Below are 19,503 nucleotides of genomic sequence, written 5' to 3'. Positions count from 1 at the left end.
GTTCCAGTCAATATAAGTGATAGTAGAGTGAGTAAAAGTGATGTAAAGTATGTTTTCATTGCTGTAAGACAGGGCATATAAAAGAAAATTATTGGAAGCTCTATCTACTAAGATCATAACAATCTGCAAGGGTAAGGTCCAATGATCTCAAACTAGAAGTAGCTTTAATATGCATTTATCCTGCAGGGACATTGTCATTGCATTAAAAGTCTGGAGTTGAGTCTCAATCATGCTCTTGGGGAGAGTGATGCAAATATCCTGGAGGAAGCAATCGCACTTTGCTTGTGTTTAAGAGTGTCTCCTTCAGAATAGTCATACTTTTGTACAGAGCATAACTGTGTAACTCTGGGATGGCATGACTATTGGGGGGGAAGATGTTGGCGGTCAAATGGGGGGGTAGGAACTGAAGTGGCTGACATGTAACTTCCTGACATTGGCCATAAATAAAAAATAACAAAAACATGTCTGTCATGTTTTCTTGTGGAGATTTGAGAGTCAATGGTGTCATGTGGTTAGAATAGACAATATTACAGGCCCAACACAGTATTACAGCCAAAATGGCATACATTACAAACACATTATTGTAGACACAAAGGACAAGAATTTATATCGGGTTCTCTTGATTTCCCACTGTAACTCCATCAAACGTTTGGCACAAACAGCGTGAATGGAGGAATTTGGCATCTTTTGCAATTACTCCAATGCTTCAGTTATCATCTCCCATTGCAGAACACTCAGGAAAGATGCAACATTCACAAAATGAATGGCTATAAAAGTTTGATTGTTATTAACCATAATTGCTTACAAACAGAAAATGTTTCCCCTTTTGCAACTGGACAAGTCTCAGAAAGATGACATATTAGACATATAATACAACCTGAATCAAGAACTTTCTATTGGAATATAAGCAGATGAAGAATGTCATTCATACTGTATTTCTCTGTTCATTTTTTAACAGAGGCATCAGTTTGTTTAAAATAAAAAAGCTGACACCTCTATCAGATAGAGGACCATGAGATAAAGCATTCATTATATATGGCATGCAGCAATTTGAAAGCTAAGATGCTCTATCTTTGTAGAGATTTGAATTACATACTGAAAATTCATACATAAATATATGACTTGTTGTTCGTTTTACACTTATATATGTCTAATTTATGAAATTTCACAATTACACATGCATGTTCAAATCTAATAACTACCATAATTTGGCTGACATATCACTGAAGTAAGCTTCTACAAAGATAACAGCTATAATGTTAAAACAAATTTATGTGGAACATAAACAGGAGGAGGCCATTCAGCTCCTTGAGTCAGTTTCATCATTCAGTGTGATACTGGCTGGACTGTATCCTAACTCCATCCACCTGTATTTTTCTCCATATTTATTTCTACCCTTGTTTAGCAAAATTCTATCAGTTTCAGGTTTTAAATTATTAATTGAGCTACAGGGAATGCCTCCAGAATTCTTAGCCTGTGATACATTATAAATGATTAGAGTATAGGACTAATTGATAAACAAATCCAAAATGCAACCTAAATAAGTGGAAGTTAAAATAAATGATGCCATTTCACAGATAGCACCGTGAGAACAAAACTATAGATAAACTCACAGAACAATGTGATGATAGAGACCAGGAGGAGCGTGATGCTGATGTGGAGAGAGTTGGCTGTGCTGCAGTCCATTTTGTTCTTCTTGCAGGAGCAGATTTGTACTAGAACATCTGTACTGTTGGTCAGTGGGGGCTTTCCCCCATCTGTCACTACAATTGGCAAAATGTAGTTTGCTCTTTTCAGCGTATGCAGGAGTCTGAGCTGAGCATGGGTGCCTAAAAGAGCAAAACAAAAGGTGAACTTTGTTCCTATTATAGAACTGTAGCTTTTCTTTTATCATCAAGGCAAGAGCTATCAATGCCAGTACATGGAACACTTTATTACTGGATATGTTTAACGTGTGATAGAGGCAATTATGCATTTTACCCTATTGTCGCCCCATCGCTCACCCAGCAGCACTACCTGGCACTCAGCACTTACATCTAACACCCAGAAATTCCACCGCACCCACATGCTTACCAATCCGGCAAGCCACACACCCACTTCTTTTCTGCTTCCACATACCTCCAGTTATTCAACTATGGCAGACACATCATCTAAACACATTGCTACAAATCCACTAACATTCTTCCCTCTCCCTTACAGGACAAGTTAACACACAATAGAAGGGTAGTGTAGAAACAGTTGAGGACAAGGGCACCTATATCGCTAAGGCTTATGGAAGAGATGGCTTTCAGCATCATGGGGCTGGCTGTGACAGAAGCCATGCCACCTAGCACCATTGAGAACATTGGGAGAGAAGAGAGTTAGGGCAGTGTACCTATCCCCAAACTCCTCAAAGTTTGCCAGTGGGTGTCAAAAGTGAAAGATTCTCAAGGATAGATTTGAATGGACTCACAGCTCATAATAGTGGTATTACATGATTACTTCATATGAGCCTTTACTCGTGAAGACGATGCTCAACTATCAGTAATACCTTATATCATTGACAACAAAATAGAAAATAGTAAAATAGATAAAGGTATCATCTTAAGATAGAATAGGGATTCTCAAAATAGATCAGGCTGCTAATATCCAAACAAGGATCCTTAAAAGAAATAGGTTTTGTGCTTTATGAACTCCTGGCCTATATCTCAAACAGCTTGTTACAGACAGAGACTGTCTGGATTGGAAGAATGCTCATATTGTTTGATTTTTTTGGAAGAGTGACAAGGCAGCATAATAGGCCCATTAGTTTCACCAGTTATAGGTAAGATGTTTAAAAGTGATCCTGAGATACTTTATATGATTGCCTAGATGGAGGAAGTGTCATCAAGATCATTGAACATGACTTCTGATCTATTCATAGCTTTTTATCATATTTTCAGTATTTAATTTTGTCTTGCTTCCCTTAGTGGAGCTCTTCCACTTTCCAGCTTGGGAAAATTGGTTCTGATTGGTTATCAATTGGCAATATAGTCAACTCCAAATAAACACACACTTGAGACCTTATGGGTCTTCTCCACAGTTAACCAAGCTGGCCATCTATAGATCCAGAATGGATGTGGCCTATAAGGGTGGTTGCTCAGGCTGCCTGCTCTCTTTTGAGGTATTGTCCACAGCTGGGTGGCTCTGGAGAAGGAACGCACAGTATGCTTGAGGCCTTCTATGACCAGTGCATTTGGCAGAGACTGGAATGCTTAGTCATTATCAGTAATAGGAATATTATTTAAATTTGTCAGTCTCCTTTGCTTCTTAGCTTTTTATTAGTGTGCCCCCTGAAAGAGAGGGACATTTGTGCTTGTTTTTTGTTTAATAAGCGCATATAACATAAGAAATAGGAACTGGATACTAGATCATATGACCCCGCAAACCTGCTTTGTCACTCAACACAGTCCTGGCTGATCTTCTACCTCAACTCTGCTTTCCCACCCACATGTCCCTTGATTCCCTGACAAGCCAAAATCTGTCTTTTGGCCTGAGGCAAGACAATGGGTTGAGTTTTCGTTCCTGGGTCAGGAGTGCAGAGGTCAATTTCTGGTTCTGCAAACTGCCCCAAGAGAAAGTGCCCAGGAAGTAGAGATTTTTGTGCCAGGTTGGCAGGGTTCTCCAGGAACAAGTGCGGAGGCTGCCAGGTGCAGATGCAGGCTTGGTGGAAGGCCTGCCTTGGTTTTCTGACAATTTGTCAAATATATTTTTTTAAAAGCATTAAATCGAAAAACAGCCCTCCAGCCCTCACCCCTCACACCCCTCATCCCCCACACACTTCCCATATCCACCATGCCAACCTATGCCTCTCTATCCACTTAGGACCATGGGTAGGCCATTCAGCCCTTCAAGCCTGCTCTGCCATTAAGTAAGATTACATCTGATGCTATGCCAACCTATGGCCTTCTACACATCCCACAAGGTACCTCATACCTTCCAAAGCAACCCCTGGCCCTTTATCGACCCCCTGAACCCCTCATACCCTCTATGTCAACGTATGCCCTTCTACTCACCCCATAATCTCTCATACTTCCCACGCCAACCATTGCCCCTCTACCTACCTCCTACAACCCCTTTTACCATTCATGCCGACCTATGCCCCTTCTACCACCCCATGGCCCTTTATAGCCCCTATACCAATTTAGTTCCATCTTAATGCCAACCCATGTCCCCATTCACCACCCTTTACCTTTACACCTACCAAGCCAACTCACCCAATATCCACCATCAGCAGACCTCAGGAGCCATGTTGACATTAAATAAAGTAAAGTTCTATGTGTCTATTGCAGACTTTATTTTTTAAAAAAAAACACTGTCATAAAAAAAACATTCACTACATTTATATTCCTTCAACTACGCAATCCCTTATAATAATAAACATTTCATTGGACTATCCCTTACAAAAACAAGCATTGGAATTTATAGTTCCACTTCAAAAAGTCTATAACCACTTAAGACTGTCAATCAAACTGTGAAATGGAAGGCATTCCACTGTGTTAATGGAAGGTTGTGAAATTAGTTATGCAGCACAAATACAATAATGATAGCTCTCAAGGCTTATGTCAACGGACAGAGAGAAGTAACAAGGAATGATTTTTTTTTTAAATACTCCATATAAAGATTTTCAAAGACTTAAAGGGCAGGAGGTTTAAATGGTTTATAGCTTGACAATGGCTTTTGACAGCTCCTCTTAACAGCTCTCTCGCCAGTTCCAATGAGTTCATGCACTTATTATGCACATTCATGTCCACTTTTAACAATCCAGAAGGACACCTAACCTCTCCCAAAGGACACCTTGGGCATAATTTTTCATATGGTGGGCGGGCTTGGTGGAACTGAGCAGGGGCAGGCGCAGAACTGGATCGCCGCTCTGTGATCGGCTCCACGCTGCCATTTTACGTGGGTGGGCCAATTAAGGCCCACCCAGCATAAGACGTGACCAGTCAGTGCTACCTGTGTGGACAGGGGAAGGACAGAGAGTCGGGGTTAGCGTTCTTTCGCGCATGCGTGTGAAAGAGCGCTTCAATCTCCCAGAGGCACGGAGCTGCCTCAGGGAGATTGAACCGATATTAAAATTATTAAATCAAAGGTGTAAAAATTTATTTAAACATATCCCCTCATGTGACACAGTCACATAAGTTGGGACATGTTTTTATATTTATGAAAAGTTATTTATTTATTTAATAAAAGCTTTAGGAAACCTCATCCCGCTCATGGATGAGGTTTCCTAAGAAACACAAAGGCCTCTAGGGCTTTTCCTCTGCCCATCAACCTTAAGGTTGGATGGGCAACATTCACAAGTTCTTCAGTTGATTTCTCAATGGGCTTAATAGGCTGTTTACATTTTGGTGGGCGCACAGCCGACTCTGGTGGGCGCCTGCAGAGTGAAATACCCCGCGACTGCACAATGACCCGGGACATCTACGTGCGTTATTTTAAGCGTTGGCGTGTCGGGTCCACACCCCCATGTCGACTGAAAAATTCTGCCCCTTATCTCTCCAAAAGGTTTCCCACGGCCAAATCCAAAGGGGTACCCTACCTCTCCAAAAGGGTACCCCGCTTCACCAAAGAACTCTGCAATGTTTATACTAGCTCATACTAGGTCTAATCCACACACAGCGGCAGGCATCTTCCCTTCTGGAATCTAAGTTCAGTGGCGAGTGCAGAAATGGCAGTGATGTCTGCTGGGGTGGGAGTGGTGGTGGGGTGAGGGTGCTGGGACAGCTGACTATGCACAATAATGCACTGTTCAGCTCATCAAATATGCAGGAGCTCACCTATTTTTGTAGTGGGGGCAGGCAGGAAGTCACTGTCCCTGCCATTACCCCATGGGCGCCACATTTAAAGGGCACCTAAACAACCTCCATTATCCTTTCCACCTTTGCCCAGCCACTAATCCACCCTTCCCCACTAAGCCCGCCTCTTTTCCTCCCTTCCTTGGTCATCCTCCACCCAACTTGCACTGCCACCACCTGGTCTCAAGCATAAGCTTCCATTTCCAGACACTCCCCGAAGAGGGCAATGGAGCGGCAGCTCACCATTAATCATGGGCCAGAATTTTCATCTTTTCAGACAGGCTCGGGGGGAGGGGGGGGGGCGATTGGGAAGCTAGCCACCGCCCGCGATCGGCTCCGCACCGCTATTTCACGAGAGCGGGGCAATTAAGGCCCGCCCTGTGTGGTTTGTGAGTGGCAGCGCTGAGCACTACCTGTGCGGGCGGGGGGAGGAGGGAGAGCGGGCCTGGTGTGCAGTTCGCACAGGCGCACCAAAGAGCACTTCAAACTCCGAGGCACGGAGCTGCCTCAGGGAGATTAAAGCACTTTTAAAAAAAACACTAATAAAGACAGTAAAAATTTTTTTAAAATGTCCCCTCGTCTGTCACATGAGCTGGGACACATTTTCAAATCAAAAATAAAGTTTTTATTTAATGTTTATTTGCTTTAGGAAACCTCATCCCACTCGTGGATGAGGTTTCCTAATAAATGTAAAGGCCGCTTGGCCTTTGCGCCTGCCCACCAGCCGTAAGGTTGGACGGGCAGCGTAGAATTGAATTTAATCAGCTTGTTAATGGCCTTAATAGGTCTTTTAATTATCGGCGGGTGCGCAGCTGACTCTGGCGCACGCCCATCGAACGAAATATCACGTGAGTGCGCGATGATGTTGGGACACACGCCCAGCCTCATCGCATATCATTTCACGCTTGGGCGTGTCGGGCACATGCCCAGCGTAATATTCTGGCCAAGGAATAAGTCAGCCTCGCCTGGTGCACGTCACTTATTTACAGTCCTAAAAGTGCTATACGCATTTCTCACTTATAGGAAACCTAATTTGATGAGCGACCTTAATTCCAGCGAGCCGGCCTTTCAATGAGCATGAATCAGGTCCGCCTATTCATGTTTCCCACTCCTGGCTAATGAAAATCCAACATTACTGGAGGCAGCTGCTGTTTTATATGGGCAGCTGCCTCTGTGAAATGCACATGTGCACCTCACAACCCGGGCCCATTCCTGCCCTGCAAAAACAGGGGGCGGGACTTCTGAACTTTAGCCCCTTCAGCTATTTTTGCAATGATTGAGAGGCTCTCCATCATTGTGAAAATCCAAGCCATTGTCTCCTTATTGGTTTGTTTAGAATGGGAATTCTTGAATCTAGGACAATCCTGAATAAGGCAAAAAAACTTAACGTACTAAATTACTTAGCATTTACTCTCCGAATCAAGCACAGCCTGTTTAACTATTCATTTTTTTACTACTCAGCACTAAACAATAACATAAGCTACTGAAATTTGTCTAGAAACATCAATATTATTTTAGAATTCTGAATAATTTTGTAATGGTTTTCTGTTCAGTTTTTGACATGTTTTATTTGTAAATTTTTTTAAATTTACTCTTTTTCCAAAAACTCCAATCAAGTACAAAATTAATTTTGGTGTGGCATTGCTTTGGCAAACTAGTCATCAATTATCAGGATTTGGCTTTATTTTGACAATTGACCTGTGAAAATCCATATCTGAAATAATGGCCCTGATATTTACCCAGCCGTGCATTCGGAGTGGTGTGGAGAAGGTATGGATGGGAAAGCTGGAAACTTGGGCTCCCCCACCTACCCCAACACCCTGCAGTATTTACTTCTCCAGATTTCCCAGCCAAATGTCAACCTGATTGACAGATTGGCGTAGTGCATTTGATGGGCGAATGTGGTGGGGAGGTGGTGGTAGGGAGGTGGTGGTGGGGAGGTGGGGGTGGGGAGGTGGGGGTGGGGTGCAGCTTATGGGATGAGACCATGGGAGGACACTGCTGGGGTGTGAGCTCAGACAGATTATGGGTGGAAATTGACGATTGGGGTTAGGCGCGAAGAGGTTAGTGAGAGAACGTGGAGTTATGAGGATTGGAGAGATCACCTTTTGGTGGGGAGATGAGTAATGAAGTCATAGAGTAGTGCAGTCTCGCTTCAATTGTATGGAAGCTTGGTTAGACCACACCTGGAGTACTGTGTGCAGTTTTGGTCCCTTTACCTCGTAAAGGATGTTATTGCCATAGAGGGAGTGCAACAAAGGTTCACCAGACTTGTTCCAGGGATGGCAGGGCTGTCTTATGAAGAGAGATTGGGCAAACTAGGCCTGCATTCTCTAGAGTTTCTAAGAATGAGAGGTGATCCCATTGAAACCTACAAAATGCTTAAAAGGATGGACAGGGTGGATGCAGGAAAGATGTTTCCCCTGGTCATGGAGTATAGAACCAGGGGACACAATTTCAAAATAAGGGGGAAGCCACTTAGGACCAAGATGAGGAGAAATTTCTTTACTCAGAGGGTTGTGAATCTTTGGAATTCTCTACCCCAGAGGGCCATGGAAGCTCAGTCATTGAGTATGTTTAAGGTAGAGATTGATGGATTTCTGATTAACAATAACGTAAAGGGTTATGGGGATAGTGTGGGTAAAAGGCATTGAGTGTTTGATCAGCCATGAATGTATTGAATGGCGGAGCAGGCTCGATGGGCTGAATGACCTTCTCGTTTTCCTATATTCCTATTTGCAGGGTAGCTTGCTCGGCCATAAAGGAAACATTCAAGCCCATAAGCAGTATTGTAAAGGATCCGGCCATTCTTGCCTCCGTTTATCTGCCAGGTTTCCTGGACATCAAAACCTAGCCGATATTAGGCAAAAAATAGAAAGGCTGTTAAAATGGAGGCATGCAGCCTTTTCAAAAGCTTTCAATGACTGGCCTGCCTCCTGTGAGCAGATTTGTCACCGATTCTCCCTCCATCAAAGCCAGCAGTGGACGGGGTTAAGGCAGGTTAGGCTCAGGGCTTGAAAGTTAAAAGTTTTTAAACTCCCCACCTGAGCTGGACCCATCGTTTCTGGGGATTAAATTTACCCCCAAAATTCTACAACTGGATGTTTTCCACAGATTGTCAGAAAAACATCAGGAAAGCAATGAATTGGTACACTGCATCTGACCAATGGCCCAGGTAATAGTACACTTCATGCTGTATTCACTGGGCAGAAAAAAAAAACAATCTCCATTCCCCATTACCATGCCACATCACGTGAACAAATGCTGCCTTGAGCACAGTTTGGAAAATCTCTTCATGCTTGAGGATGGAAAAACAGAAGTATCCCTTGTCACCACTACAATGATGATGAATGTTTTATGCAAGTCATATATGTAGCTTAACAACAAGTTTTGTATCCTTATGCTAGGTTTGCTCATCTTTGGCCTAACAAGTACAGGTCAGCAGTGCTTGATCAAATCGAGAGTGGATGAGGGTAGCCAAGCTATTGATTTCTTCCATCTTTGTGGTGAGCTGCCTGGTCTCTGGCTCCACATGAAATTGTCAGAAAAATAGGAAAGTACGTCAAGCCTTGCAAGCACCAACCTACATCCTATTAATCGGTACTGCACATCAGAGGATTGGAACATCACACTGTTGTCAAAAGCCTTTACGGGATAGGAGCATGACATCACTAGAAGGGAAGTATGTCATTTGACCCAGTCTTAGTTTTGCTTTTGTTCTGAGTAGAGCACACTCTGCTGCTGATCTCTTCAAGCTTTCAACCTATGTATAAATATTCCCTTGTGCCGAGTCTAAATAAATGAACCTACAACATGTTTACCCGATCCCTTATGAGTGATTGGTGCCTTTATATCATTCTAACAATACAACACACTCCACCATTATGACAGATTACTCAACAACCTGTTCAGAAATCAAAACAAAAGTCTCTTACTGTTTACTTGAGTGACCTTCCAGGTTTTTTCAATTCCAAGTTGCTTTCCCAACTGAAACTTGAATGGATCTGCATTAGGGTGGAGATCTTTGTCTGTTGCCCCCAAGATAGCTACGTTGAGATCTTTCGAATCCTCACAGAACTTTGCTACGGTTGGAAAAACTGAGGGCGGGTTGTCATTCACATCCAGCATAGTGATGATCAAGGTACCGGTGCCAGTGGCAGCAGGAACACCTAAGGGATAGAGCACAAATATTTGCCAGTTATACTGTAACACAGAAGTCTTCCGAATGTGTATAAATAGGATCCTCAAATGAAAAAAATGATTGATGTTCGGTACTGTCATTCAGCTAGTCTGATCTTTTTTGGTTTAAGTCTGAAAATAGGCCACTCAAGTTTCCAGCTCTTTAGCAGACTAACCTTGAAGGGATAGTTGGAGTCCACCACAAAAAAGTTAAATATTTACTTTTAAAATCACCCATTTGTGGAGCTGGAGTTGGGGGTAGAGAGTTTCAGGTTATTTCAGAGAGGAATTCAGGAATGCTCATCCCAGTTCCACATCGCTTATATAGGCTGCTGTTGGGTCCAGTTAGCCCCTTCACATTCTCCTTTTCCTTCTCAGCATTTACCTGAGGGTTATTGCTAGTGCGAAAAGATGGTTCAAATTAGTCATTTTCAAACCTATAAACTGTCTTGGGATGCCCAAATGGGATCCACACCTCATTGGAAGCATGTTGATGGGGTCCAGGGCTTAGTCTGTGATAAGCTTTGGGCCCTTTGATTCTGGGACCTGCTCCCAGGCTCAAAAATGGGCCTAATCCATACTCTCTTAAGCAGGTGCTGATAAAGGAGCCTATGCATGTATAACTGAAGCGGCAAATGTATAGCATTATTTGTAATATGGGTTGTCTGTTTTCTCCTTTTTTGCAATTTTACTTATTTTATTTATTAATTGCACCTTTTTTTAAAAAAGACAAAATTCTGGTTACAAAAGTTGAGCACCTCAAATATTGTCATTAATCAGTTCTTATGATCAAATTAGGAACTGCTGAGCCATTGTACCTTCACATTGCATTCTGCATTGAAGTAAAGTAGTTTGGGAGTGCTTCAATGAGACAATGACAACATAGTTCAAAGGTCAGTACCCAATCTGCTGCTGAAGTGCAAAGGTCAGCAGTATCAGGTCCCTTCCAAGATGCCATTTTATACTACTTGGAGATTATACTGATGGCAGCATAACTATAGTCCAGTGAGAAACCAAATTTAATTGTGTCCAGATGGTTCCATTGGAAGTCCTGGAACTTAGCATGATTCCAATGTTAAGACAAAGCAGAGATTTCTCTGACCACTAAAAACTGATGTTGATAAAATCACAGGGAGATGCATTGTCTCTTTTAAATAATATTTGTTGAGGAATAAATGTTGATTAGGATGCTGGGAAAACTCTCTTCTCTGTTCTTCTATGAGTAACATCTTGTGCCTCATTTTTAAAATATTTATTATTGTTTTCAAACTCCTGCAATGCCCTCCTCACTCCCTCTCACCTCACCCAGCCCTACAACTCTCCCAAATCTCAGTGCTCTTCCAATTATGGCCTCTAGTGCATCCTGGACTTTAGTCACTCTACATTGATGTCCATGTCTTCAGCTCCTTTGCCCCCAAGCTCAGTAATCCTTTCCTGAAACCTACCTCTCTCCTTCCTCCTTTTAGATGCTCCTTAAAACCCACATTTCTGAATAAGTTTTCACCTGCCCTAAAAGCTCCTGCCGTGTATAGATGTCAAATTTGGCCTGATAATGTTCCTTTGAAGCCTTGGGACATTGTGCCATGTGAAAGGTGCTTTATAAGTTGTTTTTGTTTACCTGAGATGACAACATTTAACATTTGATTCAAAGAATGGCAATTCCATCAGTGTAGCACTCCCTTGGCACTGCACTGAGGTATCAGCCTAGATTGTGTTAAAGGCTCTGGAGTGGAATTTGAACCAGCAACCTGCTGACTCAGACAAGAGCACAATCACTAATTCAAGGGTTAACATTTCTGTTTTAACAGTTAAAATGCTTTAAGAATGTTATTAACATAATTTAAATTAATAGCACTTTTATTTGTTTTTGGAATGTGGACAAGACTGGTAAGGCATGACTGACCTTCCCAAGGTTGAGCCCTGACTAAGACTCAATCACATAATGTGAGGTTAGAATCATATGTAAGCCAGACAAGATAGGGATAGCAGGTTTCCTTCCCCGAAGAACATTCATAAGCCACATGGGATTTTACATGCTAGCCCACACACTGCCAGATTTATTGAATTCATCTACACAAGCTGTCATGGCCTCAAAGGGTTGCTAATCCAGTGCTATAACTGCTTGGCTACTGTTCCCACAGTAATCAATATCAACATTCAAACCCTGTGTTTAAATTTAGTGTAGGGTGTGAATTATAGGGTACTTTCTACAATATCTTCCCCCAGTGCAAATATGGGAGTGCAAAGTAGCTTCAATTCTCTAAAACATACTTTCCTAGACTGGCTCCTTGCTGAGAACATGATCTATGGAAATTATTTCTTTTTTTTTTAGTAACCAGGAACAACTTAAAGGAGTGCTATATACTGAGTAATTTTTTTTTAAAGTTCAATATCCATTTAATTAAAAATCTTCATCCTTCATAGAATAGTCTATTTTTTAAACAATGGAGGAACAAGTCATCCTTTGTCTTGCCAAACATACATCGTTATCCAAATCCATTCAGTACAAGGCAGGAACGTTCAATTTTCAATTATCAATATCATACTTTGTTAAAAAAAACAAATAACGTGGAAACATTGTGAACAGTTCCCTAGACACAGGTACTGATTTTGGCAAGATTATTTATTTCTCATTCAATTGTCCATTTGCACCACATAATAATATTAGAGAAATTAACTTCTCTGTTTTGGAAAGTCTAATTTTTCTGATCTTTGCATGCCCTGAAGATGCTGGATTCAACCTTGAAGGATAGCAAAGTGTGAACATTTTGGGATTAGGGTCTTATAAAAGAAAAACGTCAATCATCACAGTATGTTCCGTTTATCGTGGCCAGAGAGACAGCTGTGACAACATTCTGTGTGGCAAGGTTACTCAGGATCAGTTTAATGCACTGAGTGGTAATCAGCTTCATTGCTGGGCACAAAGGCAAAGCTCTGAGTTAGGATACTGAGAGTTATGTTGGAAATTGACCAGGATACTTCCTTAAAGGCATGACATTAATATTCCCTTAATTTCATTCAAATTAAGAATATATTTTTCATGTATTAGTTCATGTGGTCAGTTAGTGCAACTTGAATTAAACATTTTGTACAAATCTGATGTGTCCAATTTGCATAAATGTACAGATTGATACAGTATACCTCCAGTATACCAATGACATCACCACAAAGTTATGTAACATCATCACAAATTCAGAACTAAACTCTTGCAGCAAATTGAATTCTGCACTTAAGAAAATGCAATTAAGTATCAATAAAATGCATGTTTGTTCTCAGCTTCTGCTTCAATCTTTCGTCCGCTTTAGAATGACTATCAATTTCAAAACACTGCAAGTTACCTTACACTCATGCCTTATAGATTTAAACTGCTTTATGATAAGAACAAGTAACTGTATTTTAAACTCAATGGTCTTCTCCTTAGGTTTTCCACATTTCCCTTTATAAATGCACAAAAACAAGTGGAATATTTTAAACTATCAAGCTCCAAATAAAGGTTTCTGTATGAAGACTACGCCCTCCAAAGACATACTTATTCTAAAGGCTGAACCAGTTCAATTTTATCTAAAACGCGCATTACAATTAAACTCATGTGAAGGCAAAATATCCCTCAAATCAAAGCAAGCCTATTGGCAGTAATAGATATTAAATAAACCAGGATATGAGAAGCAGATAGGTTAATGTACAATTACTCTATTCATTCTAGCATACAGTTCATGGAATAACTATAGATGCAGTCAGACATTCTGGACACATAGTAAAGACAGTAATTATGTTTTACCATGTAAGAAAATAGTTGCATTGGAGTTCATCAGATTATTTGAGATTGATATGAATTCTAATTTTTAAAGCTCTATCTGCACATCCACATTACATTCACTGTAATTGAAAATAAGGTTAACATACACGATCACAGTCTCACATAACTTCCTTGGTCATCTAAGATTACACAGCTCTCCAATCTTCTCAGCACAATAATTTGTTGATCAAAGCACTATGCAAATAGATTGTGATGATTCTAAATCAAGCCTTGAACATATTAATTTGATTTGGTCAGATCTAATATCACTGTTCAACCGTATTAACATACCAAAAAGTAGCCTCCAGTATTTAATAAGAGAATCAGCAATATTTAACATTACGTTATGAGATTGTAGCAAATGAATGCTTAACACATTCAGCTGAAATTCTCTACTCTGAAATTTAACCCATTTAAAATAACTATAATATAAATGAATTGAGATAATGAGCACATGAACATATTTATATGAAAATATTCATCTTGAACTGTGATGTAACAGTAGAATGACAAATCATAGAATATTTAAAAAATAATTAAGAAACTAGCTGCTTGATCAGTCTCTGATTCCAAGAAATGATTTTCAGCACTGAATAGTCAGTGTCTGCTGTATTTATTGTACTTTGAAGCAGTAATGGTTCCTCTCTTTGCATAAGCAATCACAGCCAGAGCTACTATGCCAATATTTGTTCCGTTACTATGATATTGATGCATTATATTTACTCTTGTCAGGAACCAGCCACCTGTTTGTAATGCAGCAGAGAAGAGTTTGGATTATTGCACTGTAAAATTGGCTCAGTCATTATTTTGACTGGAATGCAATTGGGTTTAAGAAAAAAAATACAGTATGTGATTCCATTCAGATTTTACTTACTATTCACAATGCCACATTTAATTTAATTTATATTTTCATAGTTGGTACACAGTAGAAAGATCTGGGCATATTTATATCAACACCAAATAAGATTCAGCAGCAAATATCTTGATCATAATGTGATAAATTGAAAACTTACATGTTTAAACACAATAACCATCACTGTTGTTAATTAAAGATGCCACTGAGAAATCATAAGGAAAAAGCTTTGAACTAGCAATCTTACTCAGACAGGCTTGAAGGATGACTGATGTGGAAAGCAGAACAAGTCTCACATTGGTGGGGTTAGGATGATCTTCTGAGGCTGGGTAGAATAAACACTATTGAAGCCGGATAGAAAAACATTGCCTGTGTTGGCCAGGTTGTACCTGACCTTGAACATGCTACCAACACTGTTGAGGTAAATTGCAAGTGTGCTACAACAACAACTTGCATTTATATAGCACATTTCACTTAGCAAAACGTCCTAAGGCACTTCACCTGAGCGGTATCGGAAAAAGTTTGGCACTGAGCTACATTAAGGCTGATTTTAGGATAGGCAAACTAAAGTTTTGGTCAAAGAGATAGGTTTTAAGGTGATAGAGAGAGAATGCAACAGAGAGGCTGAGGAGGGGGCCAGAGCCTAGAGCCTGAACAGCTGAAGGCATGGCTGCCAAAGGTAGAATAATTAAAACTGGAGAGTGTGCAACATGCCAGAATTAGAAGAATATTGAGTTTTGTGGGGGGGGGGGTGCTGCAGGAGGTTACAGAGGGGGCAAGGTCATGGAGGGATTTTAAAACAAGGGTAAGAGTTTTAAGATTGAGATGGGCCAGATTTTCCCTTTGAGGCAGAAATCAGACTCTAAAGTGCCCACTTGCAATGGGGCTGGAAAGAACGGGACTGCTGCACGTGCGTTTATGATCCACTTCCTTTCCTACACCAATCAATATAGCCAGCGACATGAATGGGGCAGGGCCTCTGCTTGCGGGACCCGCACACCTCCATTTCTGCCTGCCTAACGGGTTTAAACTTTACTCAGTAAGTTTTCTGCTAAGTCCAATATGTTGTACCTAACATGAAATGGACACGTTAACCTCTGGGTTTCTCCAGTGTACATTTCTGTTGAACAAGGCTATGTACCAGTAGAGTAGATTCAATGAATTGCTATTCATGTGAAGAAATCAGTCAGGCTCTGGCTGCTAAATAAACAGTATCCAAGTGCCCAGCCATGTGGAATTATAACAAATGAGCTCCATCTCAATCCCAACTGCTGCTATCCAGGCTATTCATTGGTCTTTGGAGCACACTGGCTAACTTGAAACGCTCTTGGTCTCATGCTGAAGAAATGGAGACATTCTTTCAATGTCCAGCACAGCAGTGGCCATTAATACTTCTGAAACATTCAGTGTGGTACAATACCCAAACTAATGAAAAAGCTGGAGTCCTGCAGTGCATTTGATGAACTGCTGAATTAGATTATGACAGGGTGCAGACATGGTAAATAGGCATCTGCTTTTTTGTTGCAACACCTACACAGGCATCTCTCATAAAGGATGGCTCATGCCAGCTTGCTTCTCATCTTCATTAGCAATCTGGTATATGTCATTAAAAGTGACATTTATTTTGCTAATGCCACAAACTCTTACAACATTTTTAACTCCCCAGTTCAAAAGGCATATTATAGACATAATTGAACAAGATGTTTGAACATTTATGTGCTACTTTTGGTGTTCTTAAGTCCAGATCAGCCCACCACACATACTTGTATAAGTACATCAAGCTCTCTTCAGATAAGAATCAAACAAATCCTCAAACATTTGCTTATCTGAACTATCCTGTCAATGTTGGTTGCTGAAATTTTCTTTAAAAATTCATTCACAGGATGAGGGCTTCGCTGGCTGGGCCAGCATTTATTTCCCATCCCTAGTTGCCCTTAAGAAGGTGGTAGTGAGTTGCCTTCTTGAATCACTGCAGTACATGTGGTGTAGGTACACCCACAGAGCTGTTAGGGAGTTCCAGTATTTTGACCCAGCGTCAGTGAAGGAATGACGATATATTTCCAAGTCAGGACGGTGATTGACTTGGAGGGGAACTTCCAGGTGGTGATTTTCCCATCTATCTGCTGTCCTTCTCCTTCTAGATGGTAATGGTTGTGGGTTTGGAAGGTGCTGTCTAAAGAGCCTTGGTGAATTCCTGCACCGCATTTTGTAGATGGTACACACAGCTGCTCCATCGCTGGTGGAGGGAGTGAATGTTTTGTGGATGGGGTGCCAATCAAGCAGGCTGCCTTGTCCTGGGTGGTGTCAAGCTTCTTGAATGTTGTGGGAGCTGCACTCATCCAGGCAAGTGGGGAGTATTCCATCACACTTCTGTCTTGTGCCTTGTAGATGGCGGACAGGCTTTGGGGAGTCAGGAGGTGAGTTACATATTGTAGGATTCCTAGCCTCTGACCTGCTCTTGTAGCCACAGTATTTATATGGCTAGTCCAGTTCAATTTCTGGTCAATGGTAACCCCCAGGATGTTGATACTGGGGGATTCAGTGATGGCAATGCCATTGAACGTCAAGGGGCGATGGTTAAATTCTCTCTGTTGGACATGGTCATTGCCTCACACCTGCGTGAATGTTACTTGCCACTTGTCAGGCCACACCTGAATATTGTCCAGGGCTTGTTGCATTTGGACATAGGCTGCTTCAGTATCTGAGGAGCCACGAACAGTGCTGAACATTGCACAATCAGCAACAAACATCCCCACTTCTGACCTTATGATGGAAGGAAGGTCACTGATGAAGCAGCTGAAGATGGTTGGGCTGAGGGTACTATCCTGAGGAATTCCTGCAGTAACACTAAAGTAGGAATTTGCAAAATAGCTTGGCCTTTCTTTACACAGTGGGTAATTTTGATCGAGCAGTGGGATACTATAATCTTATTTAGCAGCATACAAGTCAAAACTAATACTACTCCATGTTACAACCTGAATTCTACTATCTCATGGGGATTGCCAATAATGTTTAGAATATTATGTATTAAGTGTTTGCGATCCTCTTACAAACTAGGCCCAAATTACCTGGAGACAAAATTTATATTTGCACTTACCCACTCTTATACTAGATATGCTTGGCACTATATAAATGGCCAAACTTTTTTCTTCAAAAAACTGTTTCTGTTATACAAGATACTAATAATTCATCATAACAAAGAAATATTTTGGCACTACTAGTAATTTTCCTATAACACAGGTGGCGGGTCTTTCTTAATTTTTGCTCTGAATTGTTAGCAAATAATGTACATGATGTGCCTAATTATTTTTAATTGGATTACTATGGTAATTAATTGACTGCGCAATGAAGGGAAAAGCTGCAAGTGGAGTCAATCACTATAATGAATACATAGTTGAGCTGGAAGTGTCGTTCAATGTTTAACTCATTCAAAATAAGACAGCACACTAAGCAAGAAGGAAGCAAGTTTCAAATTAAAGTTGTTTCGATCTAGTGTTTCTATCTTGCTTCTCTTTTAACTCTGCACTGATAATTAAACAATAGGATCTCCTTTTTAATCTTCAGTACTGAAAATGATCTTGTTATTTTATAGCCTTGATGCTTCTTTTCCCTTTATGTGCAGTTTACTCTTACTTGTGGTATTCTGTTCCTATTATATTATCTGTGTAAAAACAGTACCTCAGTCTTACCATTTTATATATTACTGCAATTAGTTACAGCATACAATAGGAGCACAGACAGAGTTTAAAAGATTCATTAATTATTGTTTTCTAGTTGCTCCTTGTCATGGAAAATTCTTGCAATATCATAATCAGGGTTCTTATTGACTAAAACAAGCAGGTGTTTAGGATGTACGAACAACTCTTTACAAAAGTTATAGTAGCTCTAGGACAAACTTAACAATTAAGCTATGATTAAAGCAGAGCAGTGAGAAGAAATAAGTAATCAGAACTCACCTACTGCCCATCAGCAATAAAAACTCAAGTGAAGCAATGCAAATAAAGGAATGCACATATTATTAGGATGGTTTGATTAGCTGTGGCCTGGTCCACTTTCTGGCTACCTATGAATAATTGAAATATGTACTGATAGGATCATAGAATTTATTGCACAAATGGAAACCGATTAGCCCATTGTATGTGTGTTGGTGCCAGCTCTGCATTGGAGCTACCTGCTTCAATCCTATTTTCTGTCCATTTCCCTCTTTTGTTTCACAAGCTTTCTTTTCAAATATTTATCCAATTCCCTTCTGAATTATGTTATTGTTTCCCCTTCAATTGCACCTGCGGTGAAAAAAATCCCTCTGTGTGAAATAGTTACTTCCAATTCCCTCATCACTCTGCTGATGGTAATCCCCCAATCCATTTGTTTTCAAATCCTCCCATTGACTTGATCCTCCCCAACTCTGTAATCTCTTCCAGCCCTCTGAAAAATCCATGCTCGTCTAATTCTGGCCTCTTCTGTATTCTCAATTATAACTATTTCACCAATGGTAGCTGTGCCTTCAAATGATTGGGCCCCAAGCTCTGGAATACCGTCCCTACACCTCTCCGCCTCCCTGTCTGGTTTTCCTCCTTTAAGGCACTCTTTAAAAACTTGACCTAATATATGTGGCTCGGTGTCAAACTTTGTTTTATAATGTTCCTGTGAAGAGTCATTGGACGTTTCATTATGTTAAAGGTGCTATATATGCCATTGTTCTAATTTTCCAACTAGCAACATTAACAATCCTAAATCATTGCATATGTTCTAGCTCCTTTTTAACTTGCACTCTTTCACTGAAATTTTGTTCCAGTCCTTCTTCATGATGAAAACTCTTCATTCTTCTATGATTTTAGGGAATGATATTTACACAAGAA

The 19,503-nt window shown here is 40.7% G+C and overlaps 1 protein-coding gene across 2 annotated transcripts in view; it reads right to left on the bottom strand.

Moving 5' to 3' along the window:
- cdh13 (cadherin 13, H-cadherin (heart)) overlaps positions 1-19,503 on the bottom strand; it is a 1,064,070-nt gene that overhangs the window by 11,147 nt on the left and 1,033,420 nt on the right. For both annotated transcript variants that reach the window (XM_041191002.1, XM_041191003.1), the window contains exons 12-13: positions 9,752-9,985; positions 1,614-1,829 (exon numbers count right to left, since the gene is read on the bottom strand). In XM_041191002.1, coding sequence (XP_041046936.1) covers positions 1,614-1,829; positions 9,752-9,985 — 450 coding nt within the window. The remainder of the gene's footprint in view (positions 1-1,613; positions 1,830-9,751; positions 9,986-19,503) is intronic.

Source organism: Carcharodon carcharias, chromosome 7 (genome assembly GCF_017639515.1).
Source record: "Carcharodon carcharias isolate sCarCar2 chromosome 7, sCarCar2.pri, whole genome shotgun sequence".
NCBI lineage: Eukaryota > Metazoa > Chordata > Chondrichthyes > Lamniformes > Lamnidae > Carcharodon > Carcharodon carcharias.
The sequence above is the reverse complement of the archived record's forward strand: the minus strand, read 5'-3'. Positions and strand labels throughout refer to the sequence as shown.